General features: G+C 43.5%; 1 protein-coding gene across 3 annotated transcripts in view; it reads right to left on the bottom strand.

The window, feature by feature from the left end:
• Nucleotides 1–1,529: 1,529 nt before the first annotated feature.
• Nucleotides 1,530–16,276, bottom strand: part of KIF4A (kinesin family member 4A) — a 93,753-nt gene continuing 79,006 nt past the window's right edge. For all 3 annotated transcript variants that reach the window (XM_073556128.1, XM_073556126.1, XM_073556127.1), the window contains exons 27-31: nt 13,955–14,059; nt 12,819–12,968; nt 11,979–12,095; nt 4,307–4,429; nt 1,530–2,637 (exon numbers count right to left, since the gene is read on the bottom strand). In XM_073556128.1, coding sequence (XP_073412229.1) covers nt 2,440–2,637; nt 4,307–4,429; nt 11,979–12,095; nt 12,819–12,968; nt 13,955–14,059 — 693 coding nt within the window. In that variant the 3' untranslated portion in view covers nt 1,530–2,439. The remainder of the gene's footprint in view (nt 2,638–4,306; nt 4,430–11,978; nt 12,096–12,818; nt 12,969–13,954; nt 14,060–16,276) is intronic.

Below are 16,276 nucleotides of genomic sequence, written 5' to 3'. Positions count from 1 at the left end.
AGCCGAGCAAGGACATGGCCTTCCTGAGTGTCATTAGTGTCCGTGTTATTGCCCCTGTTGCTAGCTGCTCTATGTGTAGCTGTTTCCCTTTGGGGAGGCGGCACTCCTGCCTGATGGAGTCTATGGTTATGCCCAAATATTCTTGCACTTGGCTCAGAATTATCTGAGATTTCAGCAGCCAACCTAGACTGGACAAAGATTCCATAGTCTGGTTCAGCTGGTTTCTGCAATGGCTCAGGGAGTTGCCCACTACTAGGAAAAGTCGTCCAAGTATGGGACTATTAGGACGTCCTGTTCTCTCAAATGTGCCATAACCTCAGATATGATTTTCGTGAATACTCTTGGGGCGATGGCCAGCCCAAATGGGAGGGCTTTGAATTGGTAATGCTTTATTTCTCCCCCTATTGTGACTGCTATTCTGAGAAACCGGTGGTAGTCCGTGTATAGGGACGTGATAGTACGCGTCTTTTAAGTCGAGTACCGCCATGTAACAAGCTGGAAACAATATCTTTACCGCGGATTTTATTGTCTACATTTTGAATGGAGGAATCACTAGATATTTGGTTAACCTTTTCAGGTTTACTATTGTCTTGAACGACCCATCTGGTTTCTTCCGCAAGAAGATAGGGGAATAGAAGCCTTCTCCTTTTTCTTGGTGGGGAACTTCCTGTAACACTGCCTTCTCCACCAGGGTCTGAATCTCCTTTTGTACTGCAACTTGCTCTTCTGTTAACTGCCTCTGTGGGGTCACTACGAAAGAGGGTTTGGGTAAGGTGTGGAATTTTAGTTTGTGACCTGTTTCTATAATGCTTAGTATCCAGGAACTGTCTGCTATCTTTTCCCAGGCTGGGTAACTCGCACTTGTCTCGCTACCCGGCACTCAGGACCGGAGTGTGCGGCTGCATGCATTTCTATGCAGCCGAGCGCTCCAGTCCAAGTGCCGGCGGCAGTGCTGGGTATTGAGACGCAAGCTCTAGCAGTTTGTGACTCTCTACTGATACATTATGGCATTTTCTAGAAAAGCACAGAAGAATAAAATGCAGGAGGTGGTTCCTAGAAATTAAGATAGAGCTTGAAAAGGTATAAAAAACAGAACAGTAAATTGAAATACATACAGTATGTATAAGAATTGCAGAGTATGAAAAATCTGAAAGAAGGGTGCAAATGAAGGTAAAAAAAAACAAAAACCACTGAAGTGCTTGTTTAACAAAGACCAGCAGAACTTCACAGATAGTCACCACAGGAGATGTTGGGGGACGGCAGAGAGCAGTATTTTTTTTTTTCCCCCTTCACATTCAAACAGTTTTTTGGACAACAAATTAACAGTTTTTGAACAGATTATAAATATTTTCTAGGCAAAAGACTACATAAAAAAAAACAGACAACTTCTGCAACTAGTTATCATAACCTTTACAAAAGAAGCCAATAAAAAAAAAAACAAAACATAATAGTATTTATTAAATAGCGTGTCGACACGTTACTAGTCCGATCCTTGTAAAGTCTGTTGAAAGTCATTAAGAAATGAAACATTTGAGAATGTGCTTTTATTAGTAATAACTATTAAAAAACAATTTAAAAACAAGTTTAGATTAAAATTGTCAGGGTCTCATAACACAATGATTTTTTAGGAGTAAAAATGTCATGGCAGAATCTGAAAAATGCCTGCACAACTGAAGGCTAGTTTAAGACTAAGTTGGTTTCAGGCTTAAAGACTTGGAGGCTACATGGCCATGACAAGATGCACAACCAGAAGATCACACGGCGATGATGAAGCATAATGTGAATGGGGAAGCATGTCAGCCAGCAAATTACCGTGTCACACAATGCAAGAAATCCAAACTAGTTAGATTTTAGAGACTTGCATGTCAGCAATGTGCCAATATTCACTTACATCATGTTCTAAAACAGAGAGATGTGATGTGTCGTGGCAAAAGCCAACGCGTAATCCCAGCCTAATGGTGTGGCAATTAAATTAGGGCCTGTCTACAGGGACCCGAAAGTCAAAATCAAGAGGACCTCTGTACTGAACATGTTTAATTGACATATCAAAAAGGCTTTCCAGAGAACTCTAATACCTTTCTCAGGTGCAATGTGAAAATATTTTACATTTGTAATTACTGGTCAAGGCAGTTCTCCACTAATGCCTTCCTGCTGCTGTGATTATGGAGCAGGACCGCCGGCCTCATAAAATTCATGGCAGCTGCAGACCGGTCACTGGGACATCTTCAGCAGTTTAAACTTGTGTGTCATTGCTAAACTTGAACACAACACGGACGAACAAAGACATACAAATATTTACAAGTTATTCCTGTGACTAAGCGCTAAAATTACCATTAATATACAGTCCACCTTCCCCGATATACTACCGATTTTAACCTATGCAGAGGTCGACTTGAATTGTACACAAAGAAGGAAGCTATTAGGACGGACAGGCCGCCTTCACTCATCCTCTGTGATTGGTGAACACCCAGAGAAGAAGCTCATATTGCTGTTGCAAAGGGCTTTCTTCTTTTTTTTCAATAAGGATGTTTGATTTTCTTGCGCGTCGGCAATCAGTGATCCACTGGGGACAATGCTTGGTTTACGCTGCAGTTTCATGGTGATCACTTGGCCTATGTCGCTTATCTCCTGCAGGACCTACAGAACAAAACAAAAAAAAAAAAAAAGAACAGCTGTGTTACTTTTCTACAAAACAGCTCTACAGTTTGCAAATATTTAAGGTGATAATTAAAAAACAAAAATATTGATCTAAGAGTAAAGTAGATCTGTGAAGTTTTTTTAAAACCTAAAATAGAATACTTCTATTCGTTACAAACACCTAAGGCCTGTTTCACACATCAGTTTTTCACCAGTCAAAATCCGCCGTTTTGTAAAAAAAACGGATCCGCCATTTTTCTTGGCGGATCCGTTTTTTCCCCATTGACTTGCATTATCAGCAGATTTTGACTGGGTTGTCCATCCCATCCGTATTTCTGCGGATCCACCAAAATTTGGGCGTCCGCTGACATCACAGGACGGACAATGCAACTTTTTTTGGCGGCCGGATCCGCATTTTTGCCTTTCGCTACAGATGTAACCCTCAATCCAATGTGGCTGCTGAACAAAATTCTCTCTCTCCTCACCGCATGACTGCAGATATCCCAAATGACATTGCAGCGACCTGACATCTTCATCACGACCATTTGCTGCTGACATTCCTGCGATAGCCCGGCCTCTTCTCACAATAGCACCGGCCTCTTCCCACGATAGCACGCCCTCTTCTTTGGACATTCCCGTGATGTCCCCGAAGAAGAGGGCGGGCTATTCCCGCGATAGCCCGGCCCATTCCCGCGATAGCACGCCCTCTTCCCGTGACATCGGCGGTATTTTTATTTCAGCGCTGTTCCTTAAGTTTCCCTCATCGGCGGATCCCGGCACACCAACGGTCCGGTGGCTCCCGTTGGTGTTTCCATGGCTACGGATCCGTTCTCCGCCTTTTTGGCGGATGACTACTGACACAAAAAACGTAAGTGTGAAAAAGGCCTAAGCAATGTATTTTTCTTTCTAGTGCCTGATATGCTATACACAAACTGACTAATAGGTATTCTCCACCATCAAGGGTCAATGGGGAATAAACCTAAGCAACTACGGCAATGTTCAATTAGAGCAGACAGCAAGTGACGAGGTCGCTCTTCCAGCTCTAGTTACATATTGCTGGCAATCTCCTCTGCTGCTTTCTACTACTCTTCATTCTCTGCCCTGCTGCTCTTGTAAGGACTGAGGGAAGCATGCTGAGAACAGACTCTGCTGTTAAAGTATCTGACAAGTTTGCACTCTAAGTGTCATGTGGTTGCATTGCTGGAACTATGAAAATGTGCTTTTTTGGCAATATTAGAAGTCAGGAACAGCCGCCAATTTGACACCTGATGGAATGTGGGCCATTTATATGGATACACCTAAATAAAATGGGAATGGTTGGTGATATCAACATCCTGTTTGTGGCACATTAGTATAAGGGAGGGGGAAAACTTTTTAAGATGGGTGGTGACCTTGGCGGCCATTTTGAAGTTGGCCATTTTGGATCCAACTTTATAAATGGCCCACCCAGGTGTATCCATATAAAAGGTCCACTATATATATATATATATATATATATATATATATATATATATATATATACACACATATATATATATATATATATATATATATATATATATATATATATATACACATATATATACACACAAACAAAAAAAACTCTTTACAATTTGACTCAGATAAAAGCATGGAAAATGATAACTACGAGCAGAACACATTGTCGTACCTTTTTGGTGGGTGTGACACAAGGTGGTGTGAAAAATGAACTTCCAGATGTTATATCACCAGGGTAGTCAATCTTCAGCGAGTTCTCAGACTCCCGGGATTGATCCTCGTTATTTGCATCATCCTTTAAAAATAATTTAAAATATAAAAATAAATATCGATTGAATAAATATGGACAGAAGAAAAAGAATTTACAGCATGTGCAGCAAAGCCAGCTAGCACAGGGTTAAATCCTAGCACTGAATAAGATGCACCCAGAGAGCTAGGACTAGACCCAGGCAGTGTGTTCACTGGTCTATCAGCTGGGGTAGCTGAGCGCAGGGCAGGTTGTGTTGGAGCTGCAGAGACAAGCCAGAGACTGTGCACACAACCTGTGCAGGCTCCTCTCAAACCAAGTATCACTGGTTGTTATGGACAATAGCCATTATGTGTGACGAAACTGGGACTAGCGCAGGCGTGTCCAAGTCATCAGTGAATGTGAGCCCACTGAGAATAAAACAGGACCTGAATTGCCATCTGGGCGAGACCCAGTTATTGCTTCGCCTTCATTAGCAAAAGACCTGCAGTTTTTGTTATGAAGGGCTGTTTCCATGTAAAAGGTGTGCAAGTTTGTGGAGATCAATAAAGCCAACACTGCTTTACCACAAGAATCCGGTGCCTGTGTGAGCTCTAGCGCCCACCTGAGAGCGTGACCCCTACACAAGCAGACTAACTTAGAACCTGGGATGACAACAGTCCATAACTTTACACAGTCTGTAAAACCCGATGCTTTTCTCTGCCATCCGTTGTGTCCAGCAGAAAAAAAAGCACCGTCTGTAACTTCACCCCCCCACCCCCCCCTTGATCCGAAAAAAAAAAATGACTGTATATTTTTATGCTTAAAATACAAAGGAAATGTGTCAGCTTTAACTTTAGGTCTTTTAGAGATAATTTCATCTTCACCTTGCTTAACTGTTCACAACAGTAATTTTGACCAAGGGTGCACAAACTTTTATATGCCACTGTACACTGGGTGTTATGCACTGCACGGTACCACATCTCTTGTCCTTTATGTTGGGTGTAATTCTCAGTTTGTGCTCTTACTCAGGGGGGCATGGTTCTATCAAGGGGTGTGGCAAAGATCCGTAAAAAAAATTAAAAAAAAATTGGACCATCTGTGAGTTTTGGGTCCAGTTGTCTGTGAAATACTGAATAGCAGTTTGGCAACTCTGCCTAGAACATAAACCACAAAGGGGGGAGGTTATCCTTATTACATTATCAAGAGCCATAACTGATTTTTCACACTCAGCCATACCAAGCACTGGCAGACAGGAAGAAAATTCCAAGTGTAGTTAAATAGCTAGAAAAAGAAAAACAACTCCAACATTGTTTTTTAGGGTTTGGTTTTTAGGACGTTTATTTTGTTGCAAAATTTACCTTGGAAGAAGATTATCTGGGTCAGTAAGGTTGCAGCAAGTGTAGGCTATGTTCACACATTGCATTTTTGCTGCAATTTTTAAGCTGCATTTTACAGCGCCAGCAAAGTATATGAGATTTCAGAAATCTCATGCACACACATTGGTTTATTTTCCTGTCTGATTTGGAAAACTGATGTGTTTTTGCAAACTGCAGCATGTCACTTGTTTCAGCGTCTTTGCATCATTTTGTCACTCATAGAAAGCAAGGAATAAGTGCAAAAACGCATTGGGGGGGGGGGGGGGGGGGGAACAAAAATCAGGTATCAGTTTTTGCTGCAAAAAGCCTAAGGAACTTAAATCAGGCTTTTTTTTTTTTTTTTTTTTTTTTAGAGGGGCCACTAAACTTTATCAACATGCACGAGACAATAAAAACGCAGAAAAAAAGCTACATGTGAACATAGCTTTATACAGTTTGTTAACCCCTTCATGACCCAGCCTATTTTGACCTTAATGACCTGGCCATTTTTTGCAATTCTGACCAGTGTCCCTTTTTGAGGTAATAACTCTGGAACGCTTCAACGCATCCTAGCGATTCTGAGATTGTTTTTTCGTGACATATTGGGCTTCATGTTAGTGGTAAACTTAGGTCGATAATTTTTGCATTTATTTGTGAAAAAAATCAGAAATTTGGCGAAAATTTCGCAATTTTCAAATTTTTATTCTGTTAAACCAGAGAGTTATGTGACACAAAATAGTTACTAAACAACATTTCCCACATGTCTACTTTACATCAGCACAATTTTGAAAACAACATTTTTTTTCTTAGGAAGTTATAAGGGTTAAAAGTTGACCAGTGATTTCTCATTTTTACAACAAAATTTACAAAACCATTTTTTTTTTTTTTTAGGGACCACCTCACATTTGAAGTCACTTTGAGGGGTCTATATGGCAGAAAATACCCAAAAGTGACACCATTCTAAAAACTGCACCCCTCAAGCTACAAAAAACTACATTCAAGAAGATTATTAACCCTTCAGGTGTTTAACAGGAACTAAAGCAACGTGGCAAGAAAAAATGGACATTTTAAATTTTTACAACAAAAAAATTTTTTAGCATCATTTTTTTCATTTTCACACGGGCAACAGGATAAAATGGATCCTAAAATTTGTTGGGCGATTTCTCTTGACTACACCGATACCTCATATGTGGTCATAAACCACTGTTTGGGCGCAAGGCACAGCTCAGAAGGGAAGGAGCGCCATTTGACTTTTTGAATGGAAAATATGCTGGAATATTTAGCGCTTGCCATGTCGCGTTTGGAGAGTCCCTGTGTGCCTAAACATTGGAGCTCCCCCACAAGTGACCCCATTTTGGAAACTACACCCCCCCAAGGAACTTATCTAGATGCATAGTGATCACTTTGAACCCCCAGGTACTTCACAAATTGATCTGTAAAAAAAAAAAGTGTACTTTTTTTCACAAAAATTTTCTTTCAGCCTCAGTTTTTTCATTTTCACATGGGCAACAGGATAAAATGGATCCTAAAATTTGTTGGGCAATTTCTCCTGAGTTCACCGACACCTCATATGTGGTCATAAACCACGGTTTGAGCGCACGGCAGGGTCCAGAAGGGAAGGAGCACCATTTGACTTTTTGAATGGAAAATTAGCTCCAATCGTTATCGGACACCATGTCGCGTTTGGAGAGCCCCTGTGCACCTAAACATTGGAGCTCCCCCACAAGTGACCCCATTTTTTTTTTGAGGGGGAAAAAAATAATTTTCAGCCAGCAATTTATTTTCACAAGGGTAGCAGGATAAATTGGACCCCAAAAGTTGTTGTACAGTTTGTCCTGAGTACGCTGGTGCCCCATATATGGGGGGGAACCATTGTTTGGGCACACGTAAGGGCTCGGAATGGAAGTAGTGACGTTTTGAAATGCAGACTTTGATGGAATGGTCTGCGGTCGTCGTTACGTTTGCAGAGCCCCTGATGTGCCTAAACAATAGAAACCCCCCACAAGTGACCCCATTTTGGAAACTAGACCTCCCAAGGAACTTATCTAGATGCCTGGTGAGCACTTTGAACCCCCAAGTGCTTCACAGAAGTTTATAACGCAGAGACGTGAAAAGGAAAAAAAAAAAATTTCCACAAAAATATTTTTTTAGCCCCCAATTTTTTATTTTCCCAAGGGTACCAGGAGAAATTAGACCCCCAAAGCTGTTGTGCAATTTTTCCTGAGTACGCCGATACCCCATATGTTGGGGTAAACCACTGTTTGGCACACGTCAGGGCTTGGAAGGGAGGGAGCACCGTTTAACTTTTTGAACGCAAAATTAGCTGGAATCAATGGTTGCACCATGTCGCGTTTGGAGACCCCCTGATGTGCCTAAACAGTGGAAACCCCACAATTCTAACTTCAACCCTAACCCCAACACACCCCTAACCACATCCCTAACCCTAATTCCAACCCTAACCCCAACCCTAATTCCAACCCTAACCCCAACCCTAATTCCAACCCTAACCCTCTTTCCAACCCTAACCCTCTTTCCAACCCTAACCCTCTTTCCAACCCTAACCCTCTTTCCAACCCTAACCCTCTTTCCAACCCTAACCCTCTTTCCAACCCTAACCCTCTTTCCAACCCTAACCCTCTTTCCAACCCTAACGGAAAAATAAAAATAATTTCTTTATTTTATTAGTTGATCCTGCCTATGGGGGTGATAAACGGGGGGTTTATTTACTTTTCATTCTATTTTGATCACTGTGAGAGTTTATCACAGTGATCAAAATGAATGAATGGAAGTTGCTGCCGGCAGGCGCACTGCACATGCAATTTTCCAATATGGCGGCGCCCATGGTCCGGGACCGCGGGACACCGGGAGGGGATGGGAGGAGGGGTGATCGGAAGTCGGGGTGGAGCGGAGGGAAGGCGGGGGGGTGAGATCGCTGTCACCAGCCATGTCCGATGCTACAGCAGCGTCGGACATGGTTGGACTGTAATATTTCATCAATTTTCATTGATGAAATATTACTATCGCTCTGACTGGCTGTTTCACTTTTAACAGCCAATCATAGCGATCGTAGTCACGTGTGGGCAAAGCCACGCCCCCTATGGCGAAGAACAAAGCCCCCTGTATCTGCGGGTCAGGTGACCTTTCAGTGACATAGGTCACCCAACCCGCAGGGGGGCTTTAAAGGAAAGGTGCCGCAATTTTATATAATTTGCAAAAAAAAGAGTAAGTAACAAAACATGTTAAAGCAAGTGTTGTACTAACCAGAATTTATGGTTTGTTTTGTAATAATGTTTTAATGTAGCCACTGGGCGCTGCCATCTTGATTTGCAGATCTGCGGAGGACTCATACAGTCTGCAAATATGGCCATCCCTGGACAGACTGCGGTCGGCTCCCGACCCCACCATGCAGCCTCATTAGCAGAGAACTGGGCACGCCCCTGTGGGCTGCACCATTCACTGCTGTAGGTGTGGCTGGGCGCCATTTTACTGTAGCCCAGCGCTATCTGCTGAGCTCCAATTTCTGCACCGTGCTTCCTGCTCCAGCTCCACTGTCCTCCTGCTCTGTCTCCGCCTCCTCACTCACACACAGCCCCAGTGATCTCCGGTAATCTGACACCTTTGCTTTTATGAGAGATTTTATGGTTGTCTGAGGAGGACAGTGACATATATAGCCCATAGTCTAGTGTATAATTGGGGGGGGCTGGAAGTTTCACCAGTGTGGGCATATCTGTAATACTGTCTCCTGTGATACTGCCTGCTGAACCGTGTATCTAATCCTCCCGTGTGATACTGCCTGCTGAACCGTGTATCTAATCCTCTCCTGTGTGATACTGTCTGCTGAACCGTGTATCTAATCCTCCCCTGTGTGATACTGACTGCTGAACCGTGTATCTAATCCTCTCCTGTATGATACGGTCTGCTGAGCTGTGTATCTAATCCTATCCTGTGTGATACTGTCTGCTGAGCCGTGTATCTAATCCTATCCTGTGTGATACTGTCTGCTGAGCCGTGTATCTAATCCTATCCTGTGTGATACTGTCTGCTGAGCCGTGTATCTAATCCTATCCTGTGTGATACTGTCTGCTGAACCGTGTATCTAATCCTCTCCTGTATGATACTGTCTGCTGAGCCGTGTATCTAATCTTCTCCTGTGTGATACTGACTGCTGAGCCGTGTATCTAATCCTCTCCTGTGTGATACTGTCTGCTGAGCCGTGTATCTAATCCTCTCCTGTGTGATACTGACTGCTGAACCGTGTATCTAATCCTCTCATGTGTGATACTGTCTGCTGAGTCGTGTATCAAATTCTCTGCTGTGTGATACTGCTCTCCTGAAATACTCTATGCTGCTGTCACCCTGCTGGTTTTATGTGTGATCTACATGGTGGTATTGTGTATGATCTATATGGCGGCATTGTGTGTGAAGTATATGGCGGTATTATTTGTGATCTGCTAAAAGGGGACCCATTCTAGGGTGGCTCTGGCTGAGCACCTGCACACGGGTCAGGGGAGGGCTGGGGAGGCAGCTGAAGAGAGGGGTCTCATTTTTATTGTTACTGTATGGCTTCATTCCCCCCCCAGCCTGCTTCCCAGTGTCACCCCGGACTGTGCCTGTCGCCTCGCTTTCACACATCGCCAGGACAGGATCTGAGGAGGGGAATGGGGTCTCTGCATGCAAAGTCTGGATCAGAACAAGCCATCAATCAGCAGAAATGTTTCCTGGATTTCTGTGCTGCTGTCTCCCTGCTCCTCCCCCATATATCTCCCTCTGTGCCCCCATAGACCAGCACACTGCTCTCCTGAAATACTCTGTGCTGCTGTCACCCTGCTCCTTCCACCATATATCTCCCTCTGTGCCCCCCATAGACCAGCACACTGCTCTCCTGAAATACTCTGTGCTGCTGTCACCCTGCTCCCAGAATCCTGGCTGCCTGCCATCCTCGGTGGCCGAAGACCCCATTCCTCTCCTCAGATCCCGTCCTGGCGATGTGTGAAAGCTAAGCGACAGGGCCCTGATATATGGTGGAAGGAGCAGGGCGACAGCAGCACAGAGTATTTCAGGAGAGCAGTGTGCTGGTCTGTGGGGGGCACCCTGTTCGGTGCCAGGGATTGTACATAGAGCGCTGTGTTTTATACACATGGATGGACCGTCTTCTTGTCTGCTCCACAGAAATCCAGGAAACATTTCTGCTGATTGATGGCCTGTTCTGATCCAGACTTTACATGCAAAGACAGTCAGTAACTTTGCAGGCCCCATCAAAATGGCTGCTCACTGTGTTCCTAGATGTCATCCTCTCTTTTCCCTTAGCAAGCACCAGGTAGGGGAGGAGAGGAGTGACACCACACCCATGTGAGCAGATTCCGCCCATACAGTGTCCATTTTAGGGCTTGATCATATATCAAAATCAAACATCATGGACACTGTACACCCATAATTACTGCAGGACAGTAATGTGAGCTAGTTGTACACTAGGTTTTTGTGCCAAATTTCAGTATCTGCTCCCCCCTAGTGTTAACAAGTGGAAATGCCAAACTTTTTAAAATTATTTTTCATATTTTACAAAATTAAAAACAAATGATAATATTTTTTAGAAAATGTAAACATTAATTCTTTACATTTTTTCAATTGCTGAAAATTTTTTTTTAGGATGGCACCTTCCCTTTAAGGTCATGACGCCACATAGGCGTCACTGGTCAGATTGGCACCAGTTTTCATGACGCCTATGTGGCACCATTGGTCGTGAAGGGGTTAAAATAAACAAAAATGGCAGACTGCAGCAATGTTGGATACATGGTGCGGGTTTGCGGTGGCTAGTGTCTCGTCATTTTATTCATTCTTCATTTAAAGTACAAAAGTATCAGAGCTAAAAAAAAAAAAAAGGGTCATCATTTTCTGAGAAGCATAATTGTTTTTTTTTCTCCAAGTCAGTGGAACTGCATTGTTAACAGGCTTGTTTTTTTGCGGGGCTAGAAGATGATTTTATTATTTGGGGCTATATACAGTGTTTTGTTTGCTTCTTCTATTTTTTCGAGCAGCCTAAGAGGAAGAAATTAAAAAATAATGTATCTGCAACGTGGGCATGCCAGCCTCCTATGGAAACCAAGCGAAAAGATTAGCCCAAGACAATCAATTAAGTGATTTGTCAGCACTGTGGCGCTACATTCAGTTTTGGCCTAGAAAGGTTAATGTGGTTTGGTTTTCATCCCAACCAAATAAAAAATAAATCAAATAAAAAATAAATTAAATAAAAAAAGATTTACCGAGAAGTTTTCCCTGTTGCGGCACTTAGAAGGGTCACAGCAGCATTCATCGGAGCAATTACGCTTAGCTTTTCTACAGCGACACATCTTGTTTCCACAACGCCCTCTACAAGAGCACTATAGTAAGACAAAAGGGCACACAAGCTTGGCATTATTACTGAGTGCCAAAATACAGCCGCTTCAAGGTCTTAAAAAGGAGATATGGCCGTATGGTTACCCCTCCACCCCACAGGAAAAAAAAGCAAAATCAAAAGAACTGAGGATTCTGAATTTCAATTTTATCTTCAGACTCATTGCCTGTCAGGCATCACAGGTCCTGTGTACTTTATGCCAATCTAACTAGGAGACATAACAGATGACTCCTTCTAAGGCTCTATTCACATTGCGTTCTTGCCCACGTTCAGTGGTCCCATCGGAACTTGCATTCGAACCCCCACAAAAACAGGGACTCTGCATATGCACCGACAGGGTCCATAATGGTGCAGACAGTCAACCTGTGCTCTGCCATGCATCATTTTCGGGAGTATACGACTACTGGAAGCAGAAACTCAGATGCAGTCTACTACGTCTGAAGGTTCACCTCTAGAAGGTGTATATGACCAAAAATTATGCACGACAGAGCACACGAGTCTGTTTGGATGCAAGCCCCGATGGGACTGATGAATGGGGGAAAGAATGCAATATTATTACAGAACACAGGCCCATTGGATCCTGAGCTGAAGGCTCACTAAGTTACGTCAGCATACTATACAAAGTCAGTCTAGTCTATTTACAGAAAAAAAAAAAAAGGAAAAAGTATTGTCAATCTTTCAAATCAGGGGTCAACATTTTTCCACTCACTCCACTGGGTGCTTTTTTGGGCGGTTTGACATTTTGGACAGGGATCCAGTTTGTATCACTGGAGTCATCTTCAGACTCTTCAGAATCAGATAATAAATCTTCCAAAATTACTGTGGCAGATCTTGCTGTTGTTCTACGAAGATTTTTAGGCTAAAAAAAAAAAAAATAAAAAAAAAAATCAATCAATCATACTACAACTAATGATCAACAATCTTCATAATCGAGTGTATCATAACGGATTCAAAAAGGATTGTAATGAATAAGAAAATGCTCACACAAGAATTGAATTTACTTAAATTATAAGATTAAATAATAAAACACTATAAACATTAAATGCATATGGATCAGGAAACAAGAATTACATACATTACATTATTCAGGTAGAAAAGTCCATCCATCTATCTCTCATCTCCGTACGTCTCTCTCTATGTCCCCCCTCTCTGTATATCTGTGTGCTCTTTGATGTCAACAAGATATGTGTAATTGAGGCTGAAACTGCCTCCAATTAGGGTAAACATGTCCTGGGAAAGCTCTATAAAATTAAGGGTACCGTTACACCTAGCGACTCACCAGCGATCCCGACCAGCGATATGACGCGGTTAGGATCGCTGGTGAATCGCTAGGTGGTCGCTAGTGAGCTGCCAAACAGGCAGATCTCACCAGCGACATCGCAGGGGACGGGGATCACTACTTACCTGTCAGACGCGGCGATCCTGCATCCTCCCGCCCGGCTCCACGCGTCGCTTGTCGTCACAGCAGGAAGCGCCGCAGGAAGTGGCCGACGAGGAATGGTCCAGGAGCTTCTCGCGCGATCAGCGATAACCAGCGGGGGAGCCGGTCGGAGGTAAGTATCACATGCAGCGATATCGCTGTAACGTCACAAAACCGGTGACTTTACAGCAATATTGCTAGCGATATCGCAGTGTGTAACGGGGGCTTAACTCTCATCCGTCAAAGGTCCTTTTGTTAGAAGATAATGTAAATGACCTGGTCATTTACATTCCTTTGTTTACAAGTATAATATATTATACTTATTTTTTAAACCAAATCAATATTTAGTAAAATAATTGGAGTGTTGAAACCATTAAAAATAACTTGCTGTATAATAAGGTAGACAAATCTCAAACAGTGCTTACTTTTGGAGGAACAAAATCGAAGGGAGAATCTGGAGAGTTAATCATCTGTGTATCAGACATATTGTACATTTTCTTTCCACTTGCAACATGAAGAAGCGCCAATTTCTTAAAGAAAATGGATAGTTGAAAAGTTAATACAAAACAAGTCAGATATTCGTTTTACTATCTGCTGAATGAAAGGCTGAAAAAAAAGGTAGTAAATCTTAAGAGAATTATCAAATGAGTGGATCCAAACTGTGCTATAAAGCAGAGCCACAGCTCTAGGAGCAGCAATGTGTCTGGACAAACAGCAAAACAGTCATTCATTGTGATTTATGAGGTTTGCAGAGATGAGACACTCCCCAATGACGCCATAATGGTCAACCCTTAGGTCAGGATATTAAAGGGGTACTCCAGGGAGATAAGAAAAGTTTGTAAGAAAATGTGTAGTGTCAGTGTGTTAATATATCACCTATTGGCATAGTCTCCTCTATCCAGCACCACCTCTTCTTCCACGTCACATGATGATTCAGACTCCAGATCACCCTGCGGCCCCGAAGTGGCTTTTACAACTTATGACTATGGAGACTCCGTAAAAAACTCCATAGACTTACACTGTAAACGAAGCTTCCAGGTCATAGAGATCCTGAGAGTCTGAATCAACATCATAGAACCATGAAATAGAGTTGGCAGGAACCTCCTTGGTCATCTGGTCCAACCCCCTGATCAAAGCAGGATTCACTAAATCATCTCAGACAGTCCAGTCTCTGTTTGAAGACCTCCATTGAATGAACTCACCACCTCTCATGGCAGCCTGTTCAACACATTGATCACCCTGTCAAAAAGTTTTTTCTAATATCTTATCTGTGTCTCCTCCCATTGTTTCAACCCAATGCTTCTAGTCTTTCCTTGTGCAAATGAGAATAAAGATTATCATTCTACACTGACAGCCCTTGAGATATTTGTAGAGCTATTAAGTCTCCTCTCAAAGTCTTTTTTGCAAGCTAAACATTCCCAAATTTTGTAACCGTTCCTCATAGGACATGGTTTGCAGACTGGTCACCATTCTGGTCACTCTTCTCTGAACTGGCTTCAGTTTTGTTGATGTCTTCTAAAATGTGGTGCCCAAAACTGGACACAGTATTACAGATGAGGTCTGACCAAAGAAGAGTAGGAGGGCAATAATAACTTCATGTGATCTAGACTATATGCTTCTGTTAACACATCCCAGAATTGTATTTGACTTTTTGCTGCTGCATCACACTGTTGACTCATGTTCAGTCTGTGATCTATTATACCCAAGTCTTTCACATGTGCTGTTTTGCCCTATTCCTCCCATTCTGTATATGCTTTTTCATTTTTATTGCCCAGATGTAGTACTTTGGTTTTTAACAGGGAATAATGCATTCTGTTAGTTGCTGCCACATTAGTTACCTCCACGTTATAGAATACTGTAGATAAGCCCGATGGCAGTGCCGGCAGCTGATAGGGATAAAATGAGGTCACAGATTCCCTTTAAGGGGGTGGGGGGCTGGGAGTTAATGGGAGTGCTTTTTACTCTGTCGCCTAATTGGGGGACACAGAACCGTGGGTGTTATGCTGCTGTCCACTAGGAGGCGACACTATGCATAATCTGAAAAAGATTAACTTTGGCTCCTCCTCTGCAGTATACACTCCTGGACGGCGTCAGCCTTCTCCAGTTTTTGCTTAGTGTCGCAAGGAGGCACACCTTTTTTCTTCCGTTTTTTTTCCTTTTTTCGTCCGGAAATACAGATGAAGAAAAGAGGGTCTCCAGCGAGACTCCCGGCATGGCTCCCTCCTCGGTCCCCTATTAGGGGTACACGGTTGAGGTGGCTATTCCCCATGTCGCTCCCTCCCCAGTCCCTCGGGTCCTGGTTCGAGGTCGAGACCCCCCTCCTTCCCCAACCCCTTTAAAGGGGTCTGGGTTGAGGTTGAGGCGAGGATGAAGACCCCCTGACGGTGACAGACGCACCCTCCCTAATCCCCCGCAGGGGCATTAGGTTGAGACGCCTCAGGTAGGGTCGGAGATCAGGCAGCATTCCGCAGCTTCCAGAGACCCCAGGCCGGCTGAGGGATCCTGATGGGGCCGGGGGAGGGTGCGGACTGGATGGCACAGCAGAGACAGGGTTTTTTCTGCGTCCCTGTCTCTGCAGCAGCAGCGGCTCCATAGCGCTTCAGGGGCCCCACATACAGAAACCGCTACCCCTGCTACCCCCACCGCTATCCAGTCGACCATTCTGGGGGGGTCTGGTACAAATCCGCCCCCCCCCCGGACTACCGCGCCGCTCTGGAGCCCACCTGGGCATCAGGCCTCTAATTTAG

Source organism: Dendrobates tinctorius, unplaced genomic scaffold, assembly GCF_039654945.1.
Source record: "Dendrobates tinctorius isolate UK_male_01 unplaced genomic scaffold, ASM3965494v1 ptg000231l, whole genome shotgun sequence".
Lineage (NCBI taxonomy): Eukaryota > Metazoa > Chordata > Amphibia > Anura > Dendrobatidae > Dendrobates > Dendrobates tinctorius.
This window is presented reverse-complemented; position numbering and strand designations above follow the sequence as displayed.